Source organism: Platichthys flesus, chromosome 17, assembly GCF_949316205.1.
Source record: "Platichthys flesus chromosome 17, fPlaFle2.1, whole genome shotgun sequence".
NCBI classification, from domain to species: Eukaryota; Metazoa; Chordata; class Actinopteri; order Pleuronectiformes; family Pleuronectidae; genus Platichthys; species Platichthys flesus.
This window is the reverse complement of record NC_084961.1, coordinates 2707650-2731751: the sequence shown is the minus strand read 5'-3', so window position 1 is coordinate 2731751 and position 24102 is coordinate 2707650. Positions and strand designations below refer to the sequence as shown.

At 44.4% G+C, this 24102-nt stretch overlaps 4 protein-coding genes and 1 long non-coding RNA gene across 6 annotated transcripts; 4 read left to right on the top strand and 1 right to left on the bottom strand.

Moving 5' to 3' along the window:
• Positions 1–436: 436 nt before the first annotated feature.
• LOC133972918 (uncharacterized) lies at positions 437–8736 on the bottom strand. The gene is made up of 3 exons (XR_009924498.1): positions 8569–8736; positions 3839–3881; positions 437–1229 (listed from the first exon to the last, which is right to left on the bottom strand). It is a non-coding gene; the product is annotated as an uncharacterized LOC133972918 (long non-coding RNA).
• On the top strand, positions 4421–8047 carry LOC133972917 (elongation factor 1-alpha). Its single transcript, XM_062410533.1, has 8 exons — positions 4421–4573; positions 5341–5495; positions 5996–6175; positions 6268–6564; positions 6633–6783; positions 6916–7172; positions 7258–7492; positions 7595–8047. The coding sequence occupies exons 2-8, from the start codon at positions 5352–5354 to the stop codon at positions 7714–7716; spliced, it is 1386 nt and encodes a 461-aa protein (XP_062266517.1). The 5' UTR covers positions 4421–4573; positions 5341–5351; the 3' UTR covers positions 7717–8047.
• Positions 8231–13798, top strand: LOC133972915 (elongation factor 1-alpha). Of its 2 annotated transcripts, none has more exons than XM_062410529.1 (8): positions 8231–8367; positions 10079–10234; positions 10589–10768; positions 10844–11140; positions 11251–11401; positions 11664–11920; positions 12468–12702; positions 13424–13798. In XM_062410529.1, exons 2-8 carry the CDS (start codon positions 10091–10093, stop codon positions 13546–13548), a joined length of 1389 nt encoding a protein of 462 aa, XP_062266513.1. In that variant the 5' UTR covers positions 8231–8367; positions 10079–10090; the 3' UTR covers positions 13549–13798. The 2 variants fall into 2 exon arrangements, with proteins under 2 accessions (XP_062266513.1, XP_062266514.1); XM_062410530.1 differs by having other exon boundaries at positions 8234–8367; positions 10043–10234.
• A 1505-nt stretch (positions 13799–15303) lies between these two features.
• Positions 15304–19952, top strand: LOC133972699 (elongation factor 1-alpha-like). The gene is made up of 4 exons (XM_062410264.1): positions 15304–15452; positions 15709–15889; positions 16226–16277; positions 19859–19952. The coding sequence occupies exons 1-4, from the start codon at positions 15309–15311 to the stop codon at positions 19950–19952; spliced, it is 471 nt and encodes a 156-aa protein (XP_062266248.1). The 5' UTR covers positions 15304–15308.
• LOC133972916 (elongation factor 1-alpha-like) lies at positions 16957–23538 on the top strand. The gene is made up of 8 exons (XM_062410531.1): positions 16957–17102; positions 20195–20347; positions 20716–20895; positions 20977–21273; positions 21345–21495; positions 21781–22037; positions 22144–22378; positions 23172–23538. The coding sequence occupies exons 2-8, from the start codon at positions 20204–20206 to the stop codon at positions 23291–23293; spliced, it is 1386 nt and encodes a 461-aa protein (XP_062266515.1). The 5' UTR covers positions 16957–17102; positions 20195–20203; the 3' UTR covers positions 23294–23538.
• The last annotated feature ends 564 nt before the right edge of the window (positions 23539–24102 follow it).

The window sequence follows — 24102 nt, the reverse complement described above, 5'->3', positions numbered from 1 at the left end:
TTGTTCTTTTTTCAACATCTTCGTTTCCATCCTACAAACTAGTTCCCATTTAACGTGCCCGGTCTTCGTCAGGGTCATGTGATGCATGGATGTAGCTGGAAGTCATTTCAGAAAATAAACCCGGCCGCAGGGGAACAGTCTACTCTCCGCTTCTATTTCTAAAACCTCGTAAATAAATGTTTGTGCAGAAGCATCACTGAAAGAAATCAGGTTTATTTAAACAGTCCAACATTAAACAGGCGTTACAGATCAATAACAGCTGTGTATTAATAGACCAAACAACTGGATTGAAGAATAAAAGAAACAATGAAAGACACAGTTTATAGAGAGTTTTTCACCTCCTGGTTCGACCTGTGGCTGCAGTCGCCTCCGGAGGTGAACAAATGAAACCCCCTGCACCCCCTGCACCCCCCGCTCCCCCTGCACCCCCCACAGCAGAAGTCAAAGGTGGAATTCAAGAAGCTTCCCTTCCTGGAGTGAAATGGAAGTGACATACAAACTTCACCTCCTTGACACTCAGGGTGTGAAAGAAATGCAGACGAGGGCCTGGACGCCAAAAGGGAGAACTTAGTTAGCAAGTGTGGAGCAGTGGGGGGGAGCAGAGCAGCACACAGGAGACATATGGAGCCGGCTCTGTGTTGCAAATGTGCTTATTTGCATAAACTGTCCCCCCTCTGCCTCACAGTGTGTTAACATACAGTGCTGACATTGCTATTTAGATTGTGTTGAAGGTGCCCCTATGCACATGAATGTGGTGTTTTCTGATTCAGTCACAGGCCTTTTCATTTGTCCCCTGCAGCACACACAAACATCCCCTCACACATGCGCACACAAACACACACAAACACACACACACACAGACACCAAGTTGGGTTCCTTAGACTGGCAAACCTGACTCTGACGCAGGACTGGTTTGGTGCTGCTGATGACAAACCAGGGATTTAAAACTGGAATCAATAGTGTTTAGATAAACACGAGGACTGTGTGACTCTCCTCTATATGAGTCATCACTATTTTTATCTTTCTTCAGTATATTGTTCTGCTTAAAGTACGTGATTTCATTTGATGCTTCCCTGAGGCACCCGGAGGGAGGAGCACGAGAAAGCTGTGCATTATGTGACCGGTGGATCTGCAGTGTGTGTCTCAGTCGAAAGTTAAATGTTCAGATGAGATCAAAGAAATATACTGTTCACAAAATCCACTGTGTATCATATAAATGTTGCATGTACCTGCAAAACACAAAAACAAACAAATATAAGGCCATTTGTTGATATCGTTTTAATACGTCTGGTCTCATTTTGCAGATTTTCTCCCTCACCCATTGAAAACACTAGTCTTTGACATTTGTATATAGTTGTATTTGTTTATTATGGAAAAATATCTATTTTGTATCCATCTTCATTATATTGTCTTGTCAAACATCCCTGTTCCAATTGAAGGAAGCAGAAATCTGTGCATTATTGAATCTGTGTCTGTGTCACAAACACGTTTCCCTCAGCCGCTGGTTGAATGCTCAGGTCTGTCGTTGCTATAACCACCACTCCTACCCGATGACTCATCACTGACGCTCTGCTTAGAGCTGGCTGCCAGTCTGCCGGTTGAATCACATTCTCCCTTTTCCCTTCACACTCGCACACAAGGACACACACAACTCACACTTCCCCCCTGTCTCTCTCTCTCTCTCTCCTCGCCCTGTTCTAGTGTGTGTCTGGAATGAGAACACGGCTGCAAGCTGTACTTTGCTCCGCTCAGTCCTCAGATCACCTGAGGCTATGTTTTCTCCAGCAGAGGCACAGACAGTTTGTCTGGTCAAAATTTTCACTTTTGTGTCCCAGGGATTGTTGGGACACTTGGTACAGATCTTTGTTGTCCCCAGACGTTAAAGCTCGGGGACGTTCGAGGGTCCCCTGACTTTTCCTTTAGCCGCACAGGGACGTTTGAGGGGTCAAATATCACAACAGACTCAAGGGTTACATGGATAGAACAGTTTGTGTACTAGTTTGGGGTATGAGCTGCTTGTGTGTTGCTTCTTTGTTGTGTATATTTGAGTTATGATGTTGCTGTGGCCTAGTCAGTAGTTTTTATTTCTGTGCACACACACAGACACACACACAGACCGGTGCACAGCAGAATGTGATAAGATAAAAATCGGCTCTTACAATTCACCTTAACTTGATTTCCACGGACGAGCTATGATCAAAGCTCCTTTAATCACAATTAAGTTCGATCCCTGTACGCTGGCTGGGAGAAGGACACTCTAGACACTCAGCTGTTCAAAAGGCCGGCGCTGTTAAGAATCACTAACCGACCGTGTCGTACTCGTGATTACAACTGGCTCAGACCACATTTTTAAGCCTCTGGTTATGAATGAAACTCAACAGTTGCTTTGTGCAGCACGTCTCCAGACACAGCTGCGGTTCTTTACATACATGCTTGAATATGTATATGTGCAGGTTTAACCTATGAACGTTTTATATCATGCAGCAGAACCGGTTTGTCACTCGCTTCTAAGGTGTGTCTGACGTTCACCTTGGATTCAGAGTATCTCACCCTTTGACCTATTCTCTACTTTTCCTATTCAATTAAGATCCATTTATTTGTCCCAAACACATGCACAGACACTTTGACATGCACAGACATGCAAAGGCACACTCATGCAGGTAGGGACATTTGACTTCTGCTTTTGACCCATCTGGTGCAGGACACACAGAGCAGTGTGCGACCATGTACGGCGCTCGGGGAGCAGATGTTGGGGGAGTAAGGTGCCTTGCTCAGGGGCACTAGACAGGGCAGGGAGACTCTTGGATTTATGGACAGATCAATCCAGGTTCGTCTTTTTGTTGTCTCTCCGTGGAGTCGAACCAGAGACCTTCTCTGCCCATAGTCCAAGTTTCTGCCACTAGACCACCGCCTCTCCCCAATCTGCAGCAGAGTAGAAATACACTTCCAATCACTTCAAGTTGCCTATATCTCTCTCTCTCTCTCTTTCTCTCTCTCTCTCTCTCTCTCTCTCTCTCTCTTTCTCCCTCTCTCTCTCTCCCTCCTTATCTCCTCCCTCCAATATCTCCCCCAGCCGATCTCCCGGCCTCCCTCTCAGGCCCTCCACCCTCCGCTGACTGAAAGAGGCAGCTGCCAAGTCAAAGTGTCTGCCACCTGAGCTGACAGGCACGTCGAGCCAGTAGTTGTGTGCGTGTGCACGTGTGTGTGCACGTTCACCGAGCTATGCCAGCTGCCTATGAACTGGGCTTCGCGCCACAGTGATGTTGGGAGAGGCAGAACCTGACCTCCTCACCCCTGTGCAGCTTCCTCACAACACACAAGTCATCACTCTATTCCACCTATCCTCAGAAGATCTGCAAATTTAAGCTACTGTCTTCATTTGATGAGATTATTTTTGGTTAAGTATTAAACCAGCCGGCGCCGATGACAGTCTCCATCCTAATCACGTGAAACCATGTGATTGTTTGGGATGTAAATACCTGGTTGATAAGAAATCTTGAAAACAGCGTGAGTTCATCTTCTCAGGCTCTGACCTCTGTTTGAATGTAAATCTCGTCGGGATTTAAATAATCTCTTCAGGCTGAGGCGTCGTCAGAGTATTGACGGAGCAGGAGTTGGGGGGTTGGGGGGGTCCAAGAGAGGGCTCACAGGGCTTTGTGCTGTTTTGGCCTCAGATTTAAGTTAATGAAGTCTTTTATTGAACCTTTAGTCTCAAGCGTAAATGGATTTAGTTTATTGTCATGTGGAAAAACTGAGCCAAACATTTGAGAAGCAGGAAGCCAACAGGGTTTTATTCCTGCAACTCAGAATAATGAGCCTAGTGATGAAATATAGTTACCTCACAATTTGTCCTCACAATCTGCTCTGCATCTAATGTGTCCCTGCAAAACACAAACATCATCAATTAAAATCAGTTAAAAGATCATTAATATGAAAATGTTTCCCACAAGCAGATTAAAAACTGACCTTCAGTCTCTATGTTATGAAGTGATCTAATTAAAAATGTGTTCAGAACTGAAAATCATGTCCTACCACCATACACCAAGTTAGTCAATTTAATTGTGTTACTCATACAATACTTGTGTTCCCTTTATGTATGTTCCTATAAGCATAATCTATATTGTAATCGCATTAACAAATATATATATTTTCAAAGGGGGAATGTTATATATTGACTATTGTATATGGATATTTAATTATGATGGAGTAGAGCTTTTAACATTTTAACCATATTTTATGAAGTGAATGTGTTTTAATGTGACTAACATCTGAAACAACCTCGTCCTGGAGGGATTTAACTCAAACTTCTCTTGACGGTTTCTTCTCCATCTCTTCTAACTTCGCTCAGATGTTCCTCGCTCGTCCGGACTCTCGATCGCCGCTCTTCTTCCGGTGACGTATGACGTTTTTTTTTGCAGGAATGTGCGTGATTTGCGGGGTCGTCACCGGGGAGGGCGCCGGGAAGCGAGGCCGCCTCCCCGCCCGTATAAAACCCGCCGATCCGACTGCACACTTCCTCTTTCTGTTACCTGGCCAGGGGCAGCAGCTTTGGTGAAAACCCGCAGAAACACCGGTGAGTTCCGCTGCGTTTCTAAACTAATCCCGTTGCCGGAGCGAGGATGTGAATGTTTAACGAGATGTAACCGAGGCTTTTACACCGTTTCTCCGCGGCGGGCTCACGGGAAACGTGGCCCTTTGTGCGGTTATGTAACTTCTCACGAGCCTGTGGATTAGTTCCGTCGAGGGAATCGGCCATTAACCGTAAACGTATCGCCGGTAGCTTAGCGTCTGTGTTAAAATACGTGTGCGGGCTCGAGTAATGTTTTAATGGCGGAGCGCCAGCCCGTGATGGAGGAGAGGAACAAAGAGGCGGCTGCAGCTAGCGGAGCTCCCGGGATGCTGGAGTGGAATTTTTTTTTGTCTCCTCTCCTCCACGGGACAACTGACCACCGGGCATCGGGCCCAGGAGCCCGGGGTCTGGAGATGAGGTGGCTCTCTGAAATATTTCGTTAATCTTTGTAACCTAAGACGACGTGGCCCGCGGAGGAACACGTGTCCCCGCTGGCCTGTGGCCCGGTGAGGCCTAGCAGGAGCGGCTCAGCCAGAACTACTACCCCCCCTCAATTACCAATATGTGTTTAAAACCCCTTTTACCAGAATGTGTTCCTTTACTGTGGCTCTTTTATTTTGTAAATGGAATGAATTCGGATTAAACCGCTGCCTCGTTGTCACGGATCAGTGAACGCTGCTTCACAGCCCACCCGGGCCAACTGTTCACCCGGGTTAGCACGTGTTGTGGCTGCTAGCTAACCGAGGCTTCTTTCTCTCTTTTTTTGGCAGCAACTACAACAATGGGAAAGGAAAAGATCCACATCAACATCGTGGTCATTGGCCATGTCGACTCCGGCAAGTCCACCTCCACCGGTCACTTGATCTACAAGTGCGGAGGAATCGACAAGAGGACCATCGAGAAGTTCGAGAAGGAAGCCGCCGAGGTGAGAACTAGTGATGTTAATCTGCGGGACCGTTAGTCAGGCCCAAGATGGCGGCGTAAGCGTGTCTCCTCCAGCGGGTGCACTGCTTGCCGGCGTGAGCGCGCACGCTGGGTGGGGCCTAACGTGCTGCTGACTGTGCACTTCACTCGGGCCTGTGACAGTCGGCAATGAGTGCTCGACGTGTCACTGAAGGGTTTATCTATAACGGGATATTTTTGTGTTACTGTGTTATAAACTATTGAATCTGTTATTTAAAAACTCCCATAATGCAATTTTGAAAAGCAAGTGCTAATAATATTCCCCATGAAGGCTGTGATTGGCTGTTTTATGTCAGCCATAATTCATATTAAATGAAAAATTGAAGGAGAAATCTGTAATTTAAATTATCAGATGCCTAACTAAGAATCTAAAACTGGTATTCTCTTTCTGTATTAACATGCATGTGATGTTTTATACTTCCCTTCTGTTGAACTAATTTGAGAACCTTTGCTTCACAATAGATGGGCAAGGGCTCCTTCAAGTACGCATGGGTGCTGGACAAACTGAAGGCCGAGCGTGAGCGTGGTATCACCATCGACATCGCTCTGTGGAAGTTTGAGACCACAAGGTACTGCGTGACCATCATTGATGCCCCTGGACACAGGGATTTCATCAAGAACATGATCACCGGAACCTCTCAGGTAAAGAAATGTTGATTCTTCCCCTCATGATGCTGGTAGCAAATATTCAGTATAGAGAGATGTAGAACTTCATAAATTTTGTCCCCCTTCAGGCTGACTGCGCCGTGCTGATCGTTGCTGCCGGTGTGGGTGAGTTTGAGGCTGGTATCTCCAAGAACGGCCAGACCCGCGAGCACGCCCTGCTGGCCTTCACCCTCGGCGTGAAGCAGCTCATCGTTGGTGTCAACAAGATGGACTCCACCGAGCCCCCCTACTCCCAGGCCCGTTTCGAGGAGATCACCAAGGAAGTGAGCACCTACATCAAGAAGATCGGCTACAACCCCGCCGCTGTTGCCTTTGTCCCCATCTCTGGATGGCACGGAGACAACATGATCGAGACTAGTGAAAAGGTGAGGACATTTTCAATGTGTTTTAATGTAATAATTATGAACATGAACTAACTTTTAACTATCTGTAGATGAGCTGGTACAAAGGATGGAAGGTTGAGCGCAAGGAGGCTAATGGCAGTGGAACCACACTGCTGGAAGCCCTGGACTCCATCCTGCCTCCTTCCCGCCCCACAGACAAGGCTCTCCGTTTGCCCCTGCAGGACGTCTACAAAATTGGAGGTGAGCAGTCGGGTGTCTTAGTCAGAGCTTTGATGCATATAGTGTCAACATGCAAATACTAGTAGAAGTAAACTCTTCCCCTTATCAAGAAACTGAAGTGTATTAAAACCAAATGGCTTCCTGCTCTCTCAGGTATTGGAACTGTACCAGTCGGTCGTGTTGAGACTGGGATCATTAAGCCCGGTATGCTCGTCACCTTCGCTCCCCCCAATCTGACCACTGAGGTTAAGTCTGTGGAGATGCACCACGAGTCGATGCCCGAGGCTGTCCCCGGTGACAACGTTGGCTTCAACATCAAGAACGTGTCCGTCAAGGAAATCCGTCGTGGATACGTTGCTGGAGACAGCAAGAACGACCCACCCAAGGCTGCTGCCAGCTTCAACGCCCAGGTTGGTATTTTGAGCTTGGAAAAGATGACTTGTGGCGTTTCCTCCATTTGCATTTGGCAGGCTCATAATCAAAATGTTTCCATAGGTCATCATCCTGAACCACCCTGGCCAGATCAACGAGGGTTACGCCCCCGTTCTGGATTGCCACACAGCTCACATTGCTTGCAAGTTCAAGGAGCTCATCGAGAAGATTGACCGTCGTTCCGGCAAGAAGCTTGAGGACAGCCCCAAGTTTGTCAAGTCTGGAGATGCTGCCATCGTCAAGCTCGTTCCCCAGAAGCCCATGGTTGTGGAGTCCTTCTCCAACTATGCTCCCCTCGGTGAGTTTGAAGTCCACTGCACAATAATATAAATATTTGCTCATGCTTTTTAACTTCAGAGAGGATGAAAGATGCTAATTGCCAAAACCTTTTAATTCACAGGTCGTTTCGCTGTGCGTGACATGAGGCAGACAGTGGCTGTCGGTGTCATCAAGTCCGTTGACAACAAGGATATTTCTGGAAAGACAACCAAGGCTGCTGAGAAAGTCCAGAAGAAGAAATGAATAGTCGTGAAGGACACCCAGCAACAAGATGTGTGCCAGCACCAGCGGGCCACTCCTCTATTTTCCCCCCACCCTGAAACCTCTATTCTGAGGCAATGCTCTCTACTAAAGGACTGGCTTATGCTGATTAAAACCCATCGCAAAAGTTTCCGCAGGAAAAAAGAACACTGTGGCATTGTCACTTACCTGAATCACATGACAGTGCCTCTTCTCAGTTAAGTTTAAGTTGGAAATGGTTTAGAATTGTATCTTGATCTTAATGCCACCCATTTGATTGGAAAGAAAGCTGCTGGTAACTAATAAAAAATAAATGTCTTTGAAAAAATTGAAATCAGCTCGTCTTGAATCCTTCCAGCATCGCAGTCGGGTGTAGCGTTGGGTTTGGTTGTCAGTGCAGAGCACGTCTCTCTCCTGTGCTGCAGCTGTTTTTTTTGGCTAAGCAGTCTGTCTGCTGATGCACTTGTCATCCAATCGCCTCGGTAGGACTTATGCTGCACCAGCCAATAGCGCCCCTTATTCTTTAGTCTGACAGCAACGAGGGCACACACCGCCCTCCCTCTCCTGGTTCCGTATAAAAACTCCGGGCAGATCACATTCGGTCCTTTTTTCCCTGCGCTCCAAATCCTGGGACGTCTTGTTTGTCAGGCACAGGTTGGTGACATTTTACTGAACGCCTATTAAAGCTAAAGGTGCATGTTAGAGATCGAGGAGCAGAGGATTTCAGTGTGGGATTTATAGTTGTATTGACCTTGATGGGGAGAACCACTATAACACACTGCAGACCAGTCCTGCTTCATTATTTTAGACAATTCAGTATTATTGCACCGACGAGGTTGAAACATGAGAGCTCACCTTGTGTAATTTTAATCCAAACTTGTCTTTGTTGTGTGGTTATATTCCGTTGTCTGTAATACACGAATGTCAGATGCGGCTATTTGGGAGCGTTTATGCTGCAGTACATTTCGTGCCAGTTATTTTTTCTTTCTGCCAGTCATGGTAGTTCTCCTCACCCTCGTGAACGCGCACCCATCCACCCAGTCGCTGTCTGTGGTTGTCGGGTGCGCGCACCTCGATGGGTTGGTAACATGGCGGCTCTGCTCAGCAACATGGAGGACGGGTCACCAAAAAAAGATCCCCCTACCGGAAGCTTAGCTCCCTCCACGGGAGCGCGCACGTAGTCTGACGTAGTATCTGCATCGTTGAGACATAACCGACTTCAAAGTAAAATACAAACGGAATATATAGGGTAGTTATAGAAGGTTTAACGGGACTATTTAAATGTGGATATTTGAATAAATCAAGGTATTATGAAGCGGGACAATATTAAGACTTGTTTACAACCTTGAGGAAGTAAACTATTACAAGGATAGGACAATATCCTCTGATCACCATAAAGTCATGTCCGACTATACAAACATCAGTTGTGGTCATTCTGTTAACATACAAATAAAGTTGTGTAGTTTACAGCTCTAATCAGATATAATCAGCTGAACTATAAACTGAGGAGATGCATCTTGAACAGACTGAGTGCGCGCTCCCGGTAACTGCCATCAGTTTACCTCAAACGGTCACATCTCGTTGCGACACCTGTCTCGGGCCGTGTCTTGTTTCGGTGTCGTGAACGCGCACCATCTATGACATAGGAAAAACGTTGAATAGAATTTACTGGTTTTAACGTTAAGTCTGTGGATCATCTGCGCTCAGTTTAAACGCATCTTTACGAGCGTTGGAATGCTGCTTCACGCCATGTGGGCCGAATGGGACCTCAACACTGTCATAGGGTGTGTTCACGCATTATCCTATACGGACGTTGTTTGTGTTAAACGCACTGACGTTATTGGTTGAAGTTGTTATAACGTAACGTTGGTGGATAATCAGTGCATATTATCTAAATATAGTTCATTTTGACGCAGCTGTCATCTGTGGTGCATCTGTAGCTTTTTGCTAGATGACACCAACAGTTCTCTCATGATAGTGAGATGATGTTAGAAGCTTTGAATTCGATTTGGAAATAATTGGGCTAAAATATCCCTTTTTATCAGGAAGCGGCGTGTAGTAGCGGTTTATACGACAGGGCGTGCACGCCGCACTAGGTCAGCAGGTTTGATGTATACAATACGATCATTGAATTAACGTCGCCATAATCTCACGTTATAATAAAACATGTGTTCTTGAATTTGTCAACATGAAGTAGCCTCATCCATCATGGCGTTGTTTAACGTAATGCACCAAGTTGTTCCCTAACGTCAGCAGGACTTGATTAATAATGAATGGTGTGTACGCATTAAATCATCACGCATTAAATCATGACGCATTTGATTTCGAGGTCATCGCATCTTCTCCCCGTGTCTCTCGTGGGCAGTAAACAACAACAATGGGAAAAGAAAAGATCCATATCAACATCGTGGTCATCGGCCATGTCGACTCCGGCAAGTCCACGACCACCGGGCACCTGATCTACAAGTGCGGGGGAATCGACAAGAGGACCATCGAGAAGTTCGAGAAGGAAGCTGCCGAGGTTTGTGTCAATCACAGCAGAGTCTGAGTTTATATCACATGACGATAATCAGTAAGTATTTATTAAAGCTGAAGTCACCATCTCCATGTAAAAGCGACACCTAATGTTGAATGGTGTGCACTGTCCCTACAACTGGAACATACAGCACATATCCCTGTTTTATCCTATAGAATATAGTGCATATCCCTGTTATATATAATCTATAGCATATCCCTTTTATATATTTTTTTACATCTAACCCATCCATGTTGTGTCCTATATAAATCTATGACATATCTCTCTTATATCCTGTAGAAGTCTGTAGCATATCCCGCTTTTATTTATATATATATACTTCTGTTATATCCACAACAGATGGGCAAGGGCTCCTTCAAGTACGCCTGGGTGCTGGATAAGCTGAAGGCCGAGCGTGAGCGTGGTATCACCATCGACATCGCTCTGTGGAAGTTTGAGACCGCAAGGTACTACGTGACCATCATTGATGCCCCTGGACACAGGGACTTCATCAAGAACATGATCACTGGAACCTCTCAGGTAAAGACACGTCCCCTGAACTGACCCATCCCCTCATGATGCTGGTAGAAGGTTTACTAAGTTTCTCCCCTTCAGGCTGACTGTGCCGTGCTGATCGTTGCTGCTGGTGTTGGTGAGTTCGAGGCTGGTATCTCCAAGAACGGCCAGACCCGTGAGCACGCCCTGCTGGCCTACACCCTGGGTGTGAAGCAACTCATCGTTGGCATCAACAAGATGGACTCCACCGAGCCCCCTTACAGCCAGAAGCGTTTTGAGGAGATCACCAAGGAAGTGAGCACCTACATCAAGAAGATCGGCTACAACCCCGCCACCGTTGGCTTTGTCCCCATCTCTGGATGGCACGGAGACAACATGCTGGAGGCCAGTGAGAAGGTGAGGGACTTATGACCACGTGTTGTACAGCACAAATCTTAAAAGGTTAAACTGTGTTTTCTTCACATATTTCCTCTTTTCTCTCCGTCTGTATCTGATTCACGTTGTAGATGAGCTGGTTCAAGGGTTGGAAGGTTGAGCGTAAAGAGGGCAGTGCCTCTGGTGTGACCCTGCTGGAGGCTCTGGACTCCATCCTGCCCCCTAGCCGCCCCACCGACAAGGCCCTGCGCCTGCCTCTTCAGGACGTCTACAAAATTGGCGGTAAGCCGAGTCACGTAATGTCACCTCACCACTCATATATCCAAATCAACCTGGCAAACAAATATGAAGAGAAAAACAAACCTTATCTCACGGATTCTGTTGTGAAGCTTTGTCCAGACTAACACCCTCTTCTGCGAATGTCACAATGGCCTCTTCCTCCCAACATTTTCTTGTCATTTTCATAATGACCGAAGATTGTGTGAAATTGTTCCGAGAGTATATCATGAAAACATGGCCTCCTGCCTCCTGCTGTCTCTCTCAGGTATTGGAACTGTACCCGTCGGACGTGTTGAGACCGGGATCCTGAAGCCCGGCATGGTCGTGACCTTCGCTCCCCCCAACCTGACCACTGAGGTCAAGTCTGTGGAGATGCACCACGAGTCTCTGCCTGAAGCTCTCCCCGGTGACAACGTGGGCTTCAACATCAAGAACGTGTCCGTGAAGGAGATCCGTCGTGGAAACGTGGCCGGTGACAGCAAGAACGACCCCCCCATGGCTGCTGATAACTTCTCTGCTCAGGTGAGTGTCACGGCAAATAAGCAGGAATGAAAGGATCAAGGAAATTGGTTGGGTTCAGACATTTCAGTTGAGTCATCCCGAGGAGTCTGTGACGGATGTGTGGAAAGTGAAAACAGAATCCCAGATGTTGCATCATCGTTTGGTTAATACAGTTTAACCCGCTGGAGACTCTGAAGCATGATGCAACATGTTCTGCCGCAGCACAGGAAACAAACCCCCCACGAGTGAACATGAGCTGAAACACGCCTGAAGTGAGAACTTTGGAAGAAGAGGCAAGAAATGAGTCCAAGGCACAAACGTTGATTTTTGCGAGAGAGGAATCCGCTCGCTGCAGTAACTCTAGCGTTCAGTCGCCATTTTGGAAGCGAGCTGAATACAGCAGCCAAACACCCATTCAGTCAAAGTCTTGTGTTACCATGTGTTGAGGTGATGTGTGCAATGAGTGATGTTACTTACAAGCTACTTTGGTTCAGTTCATCCACTTTTGAGTTCCATGTCAAAGACACTAAAACACCACCCATGTTCCTCAAACCTCCCCCCTCTGCAGGTCATCATCCTGAACCACCCCGGACAGATCTCACAGGGTTACGCCCCCGTGCTGGATTGCCACACTGCTCACATCGCCTGCAAGTTCAGCGAGCTCAAGGAGAAGATCGACCGTCGTTCCGGCAAGAAGCTTGAGGACAACCCCAAGGCTCTCAAGTCTGGAGATGCCGCCATCATCGTCATGGTGCCTGGAAAACCCATGTGTGTCGAGAGCTTCTCCCAGTACCCCCCACTGGGTGAGTGAAAAACTTTTTTGTATTCACATCTCTATTTGTTGGTTTAACAACAGAAAGCAACAACTGAAAGCATTTCCACAAAACGTACCAGGTGGACGGGACATGGGCCAAAAAATAAGGGATTTTTTTCAGGTGTCATTCGAAATTTCATGTCAGAAAAATTCCGGAGCAGAATTATTTGTTTTTGTTTAACTTGCTAATATTTGTTTAAATCATGATGCAAATACCAAATTTACTTGGACAGACTTCTGAGTTTCATACGCCTTTAATTCATCAGTCAGTGACAATAACAATCCGTTGTTCTCCTAATCAATAAATTACAAATTTCAGAGGACCAATCCATTCTGACTCCTATTTATTTATATCTATATCAATCTGTGATGTTCGACCAATCAGGATCCATGTTACAGAATCGAATGTACTCATGTCAGGGCCATTTTATTTAGGATTTGTTTTAAAGAAAACCTCCTTAAATGGAAATATAGCAAACTTTTTAGTTTGAATTATCCTAAATTATATTTATTGTTTTTCACTGTGAAAGGGATGCTGTTACTAGCTTTTAATTGTAAAGCCCTTTGTTGGTTTAGCTCTGTGATAAACAGTGGTTTACTGTATATTTGTTGATCTGTTGGAAAATACCACCTGATTTGATGGAACTGAAAAGGTTTCCAGCTTCTCATTGACTCCTTGGGCTTGTTTCTCGCCCTTCACTCCCCATCAGGTCGCTTTGCTGTGCGAGACATGAGGCAGACCGTGGCCGTCGGTGTCATCAAGTCTGTGGAGAAGAAACTTGCCTCCGGTGGAAAGGTCACCAAGTCTGCACAGAAGGCCGAGAAGAAGAAATGAATTCTCATACAGGACGTCCAACACGATGTCACGTCTCAGCAGCAGCGGGCTGCCCCATCCCTTTTCTTTCCTTGCCACCCAGGACCGTCTTCTCTTAGGCAGAGCTCTCTGCTCAAGGACTGGCTTATGCTGATTCAAACCCATCGTAAAAGTTTCCGCAGGAAAGGAAGGCATGTGCCTTTTAGGAGAAACTATGACAGTGATTAAGTTGAAAATAAAACAATAAAAATCTTAAACATTGCCAAATTAAGACATTTCTTTTGTCTTTCTTTAAATTTGTGTTAAGTGTTCGGTGACTGTTACTGCTTCAGACATACAGACAGACGTATATTTCAACTGCAGCTGGTCAGCAAATATACTTGAGTTAATAAAATATATGGTTGGTCCTTCCAAGCACATTTTCTTCTACTTGTCAAGAACTGAGTCATATTAATTATAACTGAAAGATATTAATTGTACCATTTTTAACATGTGTCCTTTATACTGTAAATGATTACGTGTTTTTGGCAAGACAAACGCTGGCTGTGTCCTTCGGCTTGTCAGGACACGAGGCAGCTTCAACTCAACGCTGAAATCGATCTCTACTACTTTGTCATATCCCTCTGTCGTTTGAATATTTAGGCAAATGATGTGAACATGAATTGATTCACCCCCCTGAGTTTATGAGACCCGTGTAACTTGACGCACATAGTCAGGACTTCAGTGTTAAAGTGAGCGGAAGGATCCAGAATCATGACACACACACACACACACACACACACACACACACACACACACACACACACACACACACTCTCCTCTGGCAGATCATGACTCCACGCTGGGTTTTATCTTCATTGTTGCAGGGAAAGCGATGCCCCAGTTATCCAGGTATATAAATAGGAATTCAGCAGGTTTTTTATACAGGGAGTGATAAGAACACATCAGAGGATCAGATTAACTTGTTGACTTGCGGAGTAATGCGCCTCAGTGCAGTGGCGCTGCAAAGGGGGGCCAGGTGGGGCCACCTTGATGCAGTAAGGGCTATAATCAGAGTTTGTATTTTTAAACTGTTAAGAGGCGGTGGGAAAGTCACCTTATACGCCTGTCTGAGGAATAGCCAAAGTAAATTGAAAACTGTTCTTGAACCATTTGGAGTACTTGTAACATTCTGAACTTCACCCCTCAACAGTCAGAATCAACCTTGGTGCTACTGGCATTAAGTAATATCAGTTTGAACACACTGAGGTAGAAGGTTTTTATTTCTGCCTGAATATTTTTTGGCAAACAGATGCCTGCAGATGCCTCTAGCAGGCACCTATGAGCTGGAAAACACAATGGGACCACAGCTTGAAGCCTTACCTAGCCCAAGTTCAATTTGATAACAATACCACAGAAGATGAATATTTTACACAGGTTTTCCTAAGGGTATGTCTGGGCGGTTTCCATTTGGAGACTCCAAATTAGCATTGGTAACCGTGGTCACACACTTTCACACTTTTGCTGTTGGTCTGACTAAGAAGTTGATTGTACCGGCAGCTGTGAACGGATCTTGAAATGGTTTCATAGCAGTACCTAGCTGTACGAAGCAGTTTTGCAAGCCTTCAGCACAGTGGTCACTTTGATGTCCCTTGGATGGATTTGATGTCTTGGATCTTTCTGTGATGTATTTTTATGTGACTGTTGAAAAGGTGAAAGACTAACACCATCTTAAAACAAACAAGAAATGTTTTTTTACCTGAAAGGATCTCTTAGTCTGTACTTAGTGAAAGTAAACCACAATGCGAAAAGAAAAGCTCCACATCAACATCGTGGTCATCGGCCATGTCGACTCTGGAAAGTCCACCTCCACCGGTCACCTGATCTACAAGTGCGGAGGAATCGACAAGAGGACGATGGAGAAGTACGAGAAGGAAGCTGCCGAGGTTGGTTTTAATCTATATCATTGTACTTGATGAACGTTTTTGAAGCATATATAAATGTTTATTATGTATTTGTCATTGTGACGCCGCAAGCGCAAAACTATACACTATGATTCCACTATATCATTCATTTAGAATTTACTTGTTAATCGGAGATCTACACAGTATGAATAAAAGATAGACTTGGTTAAACAAACGTCATTCACTGATTCACCTAAACTTCACAACCCCTGTTTGCCTTTGATCTTCACCACAACAGATGGGCATGGGCTCCTTCAGGTACGCCTGGGTGCTGGACAAGCTGAAGGCCGAGCGTGAGCGTGGTATCACCATCGACATCGCTCTGTGGAAGCTTGAGACCACAAAGTACAGAGTGACCATCATTGATGCTCCTGGACACAGGGACTTCATCAAGAACATGATCACTGGAATCCTCTGTCGTCTCCTCTCTCTTCCCCTTTCACTCTCAAGCTGCACGCATATACACAAAAATGCCCCAAAACTCAAATAAGGAGTAAGAATTTAATAGCTGAACTGAAATGGAAATATTTCTAAGATGATGTAAACATGATTGTACGAGCCTTGTTGTCTTTTACTTAAACTGTATCATCATCCCAGGCTCATGATACACACGTTAGACATCTTCAACAATACCTCTATCATTAGGAATCTTTTGCCAAGGGGCCTTGTTTATTGTTACAGTTTGTGTAAAAGACATCTTTATCCTCTCACTGACTCCTCTGTTTGTCTCCTCCTGCTCCATCTCTTTCTCACAGGTCGCTTTGCTGTGCGACACATGAGGCAGACTGTGGGTGTCGGCGTTGTCAGGTCTGTCGGCTCCCCACATCTGGAAAGGTCACCAAGGCTGCACAGAAGGCACAGAAGAAACAAATTCTCATACAGGTCGTCCAACACGATGTCCCGTCTCAGCAGCAGCGGGCTGCCCCATCCCTTCTCTTTACTTGCCATCCAGGACCATCTTCTAATAGGCAGAGCTCTCTGCTCAAGGACTGGTTAAGTCTGATTAATACCCATCATAGGAGAAACTGTGACAGTGATTAAGTTGAAAATAAAACAATACAAATCTTAACCACTGCCAAATTTAGACATTTATTTTGTCTTTCTTTAAATTACAAGTGAAAGGTGACTGTTACTGGTTCAGCGTCAGCTTAACGAACTGAAATGTGTTGGAAACCAGTACAACAGGTGAGGCAGGTGAGCTGTTACCATCATTAAGGTGTGCGATGAATATGACAACGTTTTTTTTGGCAAGACAAACGCTGGGTGTGTCGCTCTGCTTGTCAGGTCACGAAGCAGCTTCAACTCAACTCTGAAATCGATATCTACTGCTTTGTTCATTTCCTTCTGTCGCCTTTGAAAAGGAACATGAAGAGTTTGACAATGGATTTAAGTTCAGTTTGGAGTCTTTGAGCGCTCAGTCGAAATTTGCTCTCAGCAGCAGGCAGTGGTGTAAATGAAATGGGAAGAATGAGACTGTTCACACGTGTCTGTTTTGAGGCGTGAGACCGACATCGAGGAGGACGAGGAGCAGAGGAGGCGTATCCCGCTCATGACTTTATATATAAGTTAGCAAGCGAAGGTTCAGACAGTCCAAAGAGAACGGGACACACATCTGTTACCGCTGTTCAGCAGGTGAGTTAAAAGACTCTTATTTCTCTAGATCTCACATGAAAATACAATCTTCTATAATTCTATCAAACTTATATAATCAGTTAAAACTCAAAGCAGTACACATTTGAAGTGGGACTTTGGTGGATGATCTTTTTTCTTTGCGTAAGTAATCCAAAAAACTTTGAAATATATTTTTTCATTTCCATCAGGTTTCCCCAGGTTTAAATTTCCAAAACAAAAGAGATTTTAAAGCTTATTAAAGCAGCCGGCAACTTCTTCCTATCTTAAGTCGTAGTGGAGTAATGGCGTCCTGACCAAAACATTTCCAGGAAGTACACGTGGATCTCAAAATTGGAGCACATGCGTCCCTTACTATACGGAACTAGCCTTGTGGTTGCGTGCTGTTCCAGGGCTTCTATATACTTCATTATCATAAACATTTTCTCTTTTATTTTTGTTTAAAGTATTAAACATTGTAAGAGAATTAAAACTACTGAGATAAGCTACCTAGTAGTAAATACATGGACAAGGCAGAGAATAGAATGATGAGTGCTGCCATCTCTGTCAAGTATGTCTAAGTTTCTCCCCTTGAACCGATCTGACTCACTAACTTATCGAAGACTGTTAACGTCAGTGGTTTGATATATTCTTAAAAGTTTGATTTTATACTTGAAACTTTCTCGAAAATCAAGTTTATTCTCAACATTTCCGGTTTATTCGTTTAACATGAGGGGGCGGATTATAGTTTAAAGCACTTCCCTGGGCATTGGAGCAATCAAGTCAATCATCCTCGATGCAGTACTCATAGTAAAACAGTGAGTAGAGATACGCTTGCACTCTCATACTGGATCAGGTTGAAGGATAGTGGGGAAGAAAATCATTCGATCAAGACATTGCAGGACTGCTGGGAATACACCAAGTTCAGGGAACATTGGTTTGGGTTTATGAAATGCAGGCCAGAGGTGAGGGATATTCAGCTGCAACATTCAACTTCACCACTAGATGTCACTAAATTGTACAAACTGAACCTTTACGTTGTTTGGCTCTCCGCCAGTAAACCGAGAGCTTGGCGAACCCTGCCAAACACCCGAAGCTGTGACTCTTGTATTGATAGAATGTTACAAACATTATGAACAAATAAGGGAATTAAAATCAGGATCAAAAGATGAAAAGCTAAATATTAATTTTGAAAATTTGTGAGAAAAGACATCCAGGGATATTCATCATCCTTTAAATAACTACTTAAGAGGAACAGGACTAAAGAAAAACAGTAGGAATTAGTTGAGTGTGTTTATGTTCGCTGCCAATCTACTGCTCAACACCCCAATCCAGAAGGTGACAGTAATGCACTTACCCAACCACCAAGACAAATAGCAAGAACACGTGCAAATTTTGAAAACAACACATGCCATGCAATAAGTCACAGCACATACAAATACATAAATGTGCTGCAAATGTCCAAAAGACACTGGAATTGTTTGGAGGGAACCGAAGAAGTAATGAACATATAGTTAAATTCTTTGTGAAGTTATTGAATTCTGCTACTCGTCAGTGGTGCAACTACTGCAAGGTTTATAATTTTTTTCATGTCCAAGCAAGTCAAGAGCAGGCATGGGTTGGGTAGTATTCATATTGGTTTTCCTGCTACAACGGAATGCTAGGAGTTTCCGGGCTAATTGACAGGATTTCAAAAAGTATTTAGAAGATATCAAGCTGTAAACCAGAACTTATTTGTGTACAGGAAACATGGTTGAGCCCAAATTTGGATTTGACAATAGTTGCATTTGCTTCTGTTAGATGTGATATAGGAGGAAGGGAGTAGGGGGTGGATAACCTAAAACCAATTGACGGTCTGAATGGTAGCATGTTAATAAATCAATGATAGAAAATAAAAAACAGTAATTCTAGATGCTGAAAAAACAGTCAATCTCTAGAAGTAAAGATTAAATGCAGAGAACACAGAATTTGTTCAATTGAATATAAACAAGCAAGGGTTCATAAAACAGTACCGAATGCTAAAAGGCAAAGTTATCGATAATTTTGTAATGAAATAGTTGTCTGATGAAGAGAATGCGAGTTGATAGCGAAGCACTTATTCAATTCCATAGTTCTGATAACTTGCCTGAGGAGGGCAGGAGAGGTCGAGAAAGTACTAGATCAGCACAACCCTAGAATTCTTGAGAGAGAGGATGATACATTAGCCTTGGTATAAATTAGGAGTAAGATCTGGACTCAAACTGCAGGAAGGGTGAAATCAGAAATGTAATGCTGAAGCAGTTAGGTATGGTAGAAACCCTGAAGTCCTTGGGTTTGTATAATACGGTTTGGGAAATGGAATAACTGCTAATTTGTCGGAAGGAGGCAGTGTCCTTAGTCCAATACTGTCGAGCATGAACTGCAACTCTAGATCCATTCTCCCAGTCTGTAAGGCGGCTAGTTGACTTGCTTCCCCCCTGATGTTTTGTTGAGCTACTGGTTGTGTGTTTAAGTGTCATCCCTCCCCTGTTCTTGTTAAACAAACACACTATTCAGACAACACATTGATGAGCTTACACACGAGGGGGAGGGTTGGCGTGGCCGACAAAGCATATTTTATGATTCGAGATCCTGGTGCTAGTGCAACATCCAGTGGCAGTGAGTATACACCAAACATAAATATGAATGGAAATGTGTTATCGGTGGTAGAACCAGTACATTAGATATTTTGTTTAGCGAAGGATGATCCTTTACCAAAGGAGACATAGTTGTCGTAACTCCACTGTTCATTGTCCAATCAGCACCAAAATGTTCACCAATGAACACAGTCCTGGCCTGAACGGATCTATTAAACTGTATGTAGAGACAGCGCCACCTACTGGCAACAGGAAGTAAGCCTTGTTTTCAACTTTAAATCGATTTACATTAAATTTTCACCGTGTGGTCTACACCTGATGCCTGACGGACGCAGGAAGAGACATGTTAATCATTCCTGCACAGTCGCTGCTCGCAGTCGTAGTTATAGGTAGTCATTGACAAACATAAAACAAAAAGTTCACACAATTTTGGTAACAGTCAGAAATCTCATGTCTATTTTTAAAGTCCACATAATTTCTACCTGTGTTGTTTATTTCCAGTAAACCACAATGGGAAAAGAAAAGATCCACATCAACATCGTGGTCATCGGCCATGTCGACTCTGGAAAGTCCACCTCCACCGGGCACCTGATCTACAAGTGCGGAGGAATCGACAAGAGGACCATCGAGAAGTTCGAGAAGGAAGCTGCCGAGGTTTGTTTTATCTATATTATTGTACTTAATGACACGTTTTTGGAAGCGTATATAAATATTTGTTAATGTATTTGTCACTGGAACTCCTGCAGTGGATATTCCACCTCAAGTTTAACCTTATATTGAGAAATGACAGAAGAATAAAAAAGATACATTAAAGCTAAATATGTCCAAAATTTGAGTTATAATTTTTAAATCTGCCTTTATGACAGTTTCTTATTGTAAATAATAAGATAGATTGATTCCGGCTACTTTAGGTAAAGTAACATTTTAAAGCAAAAAATATATAAACTTGGTTAAACAAACGTCATTCACTGATTCACCTAAACTTCACAACCCCTGTTTGCCTTTGATCTTCACCACAACAGATGGGCAAGGGCTCCTTCAAGTACGCCTGGGTGCTGGACAAGCTGAAGGCCGAGCGTGAGCGTGGTATCACCATCGACATCGCTCTGTGGAAGTTTGAGACCACAAGGTACAGCGTGACCATCATTGATGCCCCTGGACACAGGGACTTCATCAAGAACATGATCACTGGAACCTCTCAGGTAAAGACAGATGGATGAACCCTGAACTGACCCATCCCCTCATGATGCTGGTAGAAGTTTTACTAAGTTTCTCCCCTTCAGGCTGACTGTGCCGTGCTGATCGTTGCTGCCGGTGTGGGTGAGTTCGAGGCTGGTATCTCCAAGAACGGCCAGACCCGCGAGCACGCCCTGCTGGCCTACACCCTGGGTGTGAAGCAGCTCATCGTTGGTGTCAATAAGATGGACTCCACCGAGCCCCCTTACTCCCAGTCCCGTTTTGAGGAGATCAAAAAAGAAGTTAGCACCTACATCAAGAAGATCGGCTACAACCCCGCCGCTGTTGCCTTTGTCCCCATCTCTGGATGGCACGGAGACAACATGATCGAGACTAGTGAAAAGGTGAGGAAATTTTCAATGTGTTTTAATGGGATAATTATGATCATGGACTGATTTCTCACAATCATCTGTAGATGACCTGGTACAAAGGATGGAAGGTTGAGCGCAAGGAGGGTAATGGCAGTGGAACCACACTGCTGGAAGCTCTGGACTCCATCCTGCCTCCTTCCCGCCCCACAGACAAGGCTCTCCGTCTGCCCTTGCAGGATGTCTACAAAATCGGAGGTGAGCAGATTCGGGTGTCTCTACAGCTACAGCCTCACATCGCTGCACATCACAGTCTTTTTATAACAACTCATATTTTACTTTCTTCTAGCACACTGTCAGCATATATCATTGGGAGTTCCTCAATTCATGGTACAATACAGCAACAAACAACCACTCATTCTCACAATCTCACCAATGGTCAATTTAGAGTCTCTAATTTATCTAACCCCAAATCTGATCAGGAACTTTAATTTTGTAAGAAACTGAAGTGTATAAAAACCAAATGGCTTCCTTCTCTCTCAGGTATTGGAACTGTTCCTGTTGGCCGTGTTGAGACTGGGATCCTGAAGCCCGGTATGATTGTCACCTTTGCTCCCTCCAACCTGACCACTGAGGTGAAGACTGTGGAGATGCACCACGAGTCTATGCCCGAGGCTCTCCCCGGTGATAACGTTGGCTTCAACATCAAGAATGTGTCCGTCAAGGAGATCCGTCGTGGATACGTAACTGGAGACAACAAGAACGACCCCCCCAAGGCTGCTGCCAGCTTCAACGCCCAGGTGAGTCAAATGGGAAAAGGGGAAATTAATGAACTTACTAAAAAATAAACATACTGCCAAGACTCTTGCCACCATTTCTAACTGCACATAAACTTTAAAATGTCAGGTCATCGTCCTGAACCACCCCGGACAGATCTCACCGGGCTACACCCCAGTGCTGGATTGCCACACAGCTCACATCGCCTGCAAATTCAAGGAAATTAAGGAGAAGATCGACCGTCGGTCTGGTAAGACGATTGAAGAGAACCCCAAGTTTATCAAGTCTGGAGAAGCTGCCATTGTCATCATGGAGCCTTCAAAACCTATGGTTGTTGAGGCCTTCGCCGATTATGCCCCATTGGGTGAGTAAAATTATTTTCTTTTTTGATTTCTGCATTTGTAATGAGGTGAAAGTCCTCTGTCGTCTCCTCTCTCTTCCCCTTTCACTCTCAAGCTGCACCAACAACCACAAAAATGCCACCAACTATCCTTGATACGGAATATGAATTACATGGCTGAAATGAACTGGAAATATATATGAAAAGATATAAACATGATTGTATGAGCCTTGTTGTTTTTGATTTTAAACTGTCACCAGCCTCCCAGGCTCATCATACACACGTCAGACATCTTCAACAATACCTCTAACTGGGAACCTTTGGCATGGGGCCTCGATAGGGGATTTCAGACCATGGTCTCATGTACATCATTTATGTGGGTTCTAACAGAACTGTCCCTGCTGTTGACTAATGTAATTAAGGGTTCTGTTGGGGCCTCAAGCTCTTGCCTGCTTTGACTACGCCCCTGCGTAGGACCTGGGTCAAGAAAGAGCTGAGCACATGCAGCAGAATTAAGAGGTCATCAGTGACACTCAGCTGGGAATCCTCAGTTCTGTGGTTCTTCCGGAATCTAGAAAAAATGATTGTTGTTTTCCAGTGCTGACAAAAGTTGATTAGACCCTATAGTCTTTTGTTACAGAAAGCATTCTGGAACTATAAACTGACCTAGTTTCTCTCTGGTTGAGGGACAAACAATCCTAAAATCTATTCCTCACCTTATTTGTATTTCAATGCTTGTTTATTGTAACAGTTTGCATAAAGACATATTTATCCTCTCACTGACTCCTCTGTTTGTCTCCTCATCACTTTCTCTCAGGTCGCTTTGCTGTGCGAGACATGAGGCAGACCGTGGCCGTCGGTGTCGTCAAGTCTGTCAACAAAAAGGAAGACACAGCTGGAAAGGTCACCAAGGCTGCACAGAAGGCACAGAAGAAATGAAATCTAATACAGGACGTCCAACAGGATGTCCCGTCTCAGCCAAAGCGGGCTGCCCTATCCCTTCTCTTTCCTTGCCACCCAGGAACGTCTTCTCTTAGGCAGAGCTCTCTGCTCAAGGACTGGTTTAGTCTGATTAATACCCATCGTAAAAGTTTCCAGAGGAAAGGAAGCAATGTTCATTTTAGGAGAAACTCTGAAAGTGATTAATTTGATAATAAAACAATGAAAAATTCCAAAACACCAAATTTTGACATTTCTTTTGTCTTTCTTTAAATTACAAGTGTTAGGTTACTGTTACTGGTTCAAACATACACACAGCATGTTTCAACTACAGCTAGTCAGCAAATTCAAAACTGGCTCACACATTAGTGCTTGGTCCTTCCATCCATAAAGTGCATTTTCCTCTGCTTGTCAAGAGCTGAGTCATTTTTAATAACCACTTTTACATTACATTCACCTGTAGATTCTAGATGTTCGTGGGTTTGTAGCCTCATTTTTGAATGCACCTATTGTAAATCGCTTTGGATAAAAGCTTCAGCTGAGCGAACTGTAATGTATTGGATAACAGGTACAACAGGTGAGGCAGGTGAGTTGTTACCATCATTAAGGTGTGTACGATGAATATGACAAAGTGTTGTTGGCAAGACAAATGGGTGTTGTCGCTCTGCTTGTCAGGTCACGAAGCAGCTTCACCTTATCTCTGAAATCTATCTCTACTGCTTTGTTCATTTCCTTCTGTCGCCTTTGAAAAGGAACATGAAGCAATTGAAACAGGATTTAAGTTCAGGTTGGAGTCTCTGAGTTCAGGT

Excerpts from the sequence above, each read along its gene's own strand:
- LOC133972917 (XM_062410533.1), top strand. The coding sequence starts at position 5,352 with ATGGGAAAGGAAAAGATCCACATCAACATCGTGGTCATTGGCCATGTC. Across the intron at positions 5,496-5,995 it reads TCGAGAAGGAAGCCGCCGAG|ATGGGCAAGGGCTCCTTCAA; the intron begins GTGAGAACTAGT and ends GCTTCACAATAG. Across the intron at positions 6,565-6,632 it reads TGATCGAGACTAGTGAAAAG|ATGAGCTGGTACAAAGGATG; the intron begins GTGAGGACATTT and ends AACTATCTGTAG.
- LOC133972915 (XM_062410529.1), top strand. The coding sequence starts at position 10,091 with ATGGGAAAAGAAAAGATCCATATCAACATCGTGGTCATCGGCCATGTC. Across the intron at positions 11,141-11,250 it reads TGCTGGAGGCCAGTGAGAAG|ATGAGCTGGTTCAAGGGTTG; the intron begins GTGAGGGACTTA and ends TTCACGTTGTAG. Across the intron at positions 12,703-13,423 it reads CTCCCAGTACCCCCCACTGG|GTCGCTTTGCTGTGCGAGAC; the intron begins GTGAGTGAAAAA and ends ACTCCCCATCAG.
- LOC133972699 (XM_062410264.1), top strand. The coding sequence starts at position 15,309 with ATGCGAAAAGAAAAGCTCCACATCAACATCGTGGTCATCGGCCATGTC. Across the intron at positions 15,890-16,225 it reads GATCACTGGAATCCTCTGTC|GTCGCTTTGCTGTGCGACAC; the intron begins GTCTCCTCTCTC and ends TCTTTCTCACAG. Across the intron at positions 16,278-19,858 it reads GTGGGTGTCGGCGTTGTCAG|CACCAAAATGTTCACCAATG; the intron begins GTCTGTCGGCTC and ends TTGTCCAATCAG.
- LOC133972916 (XM_062410531.1), top strand. The coding sequence starts at position 20,204 with ATGGGAAAAGAAAAGATCCACATCAACATCGTGGTCATCGGCCATGTC. Across the intron at positions 21,496-21,780 it reads GGATGTCTACAAAATCGGAG|GTATTGGAACTGTTCCTGTT; the intron begins GTGAGCAGATTC and ends CTTCTCTCTCAG. Across the intron at positions 22,038-22,143 it reads CTGCCAGCTTCAACGCCCAG|GTCATCGTCCTGAACCACCC; the intron begins GTGAGTCAAATG and ends TTAAAATGTCAG.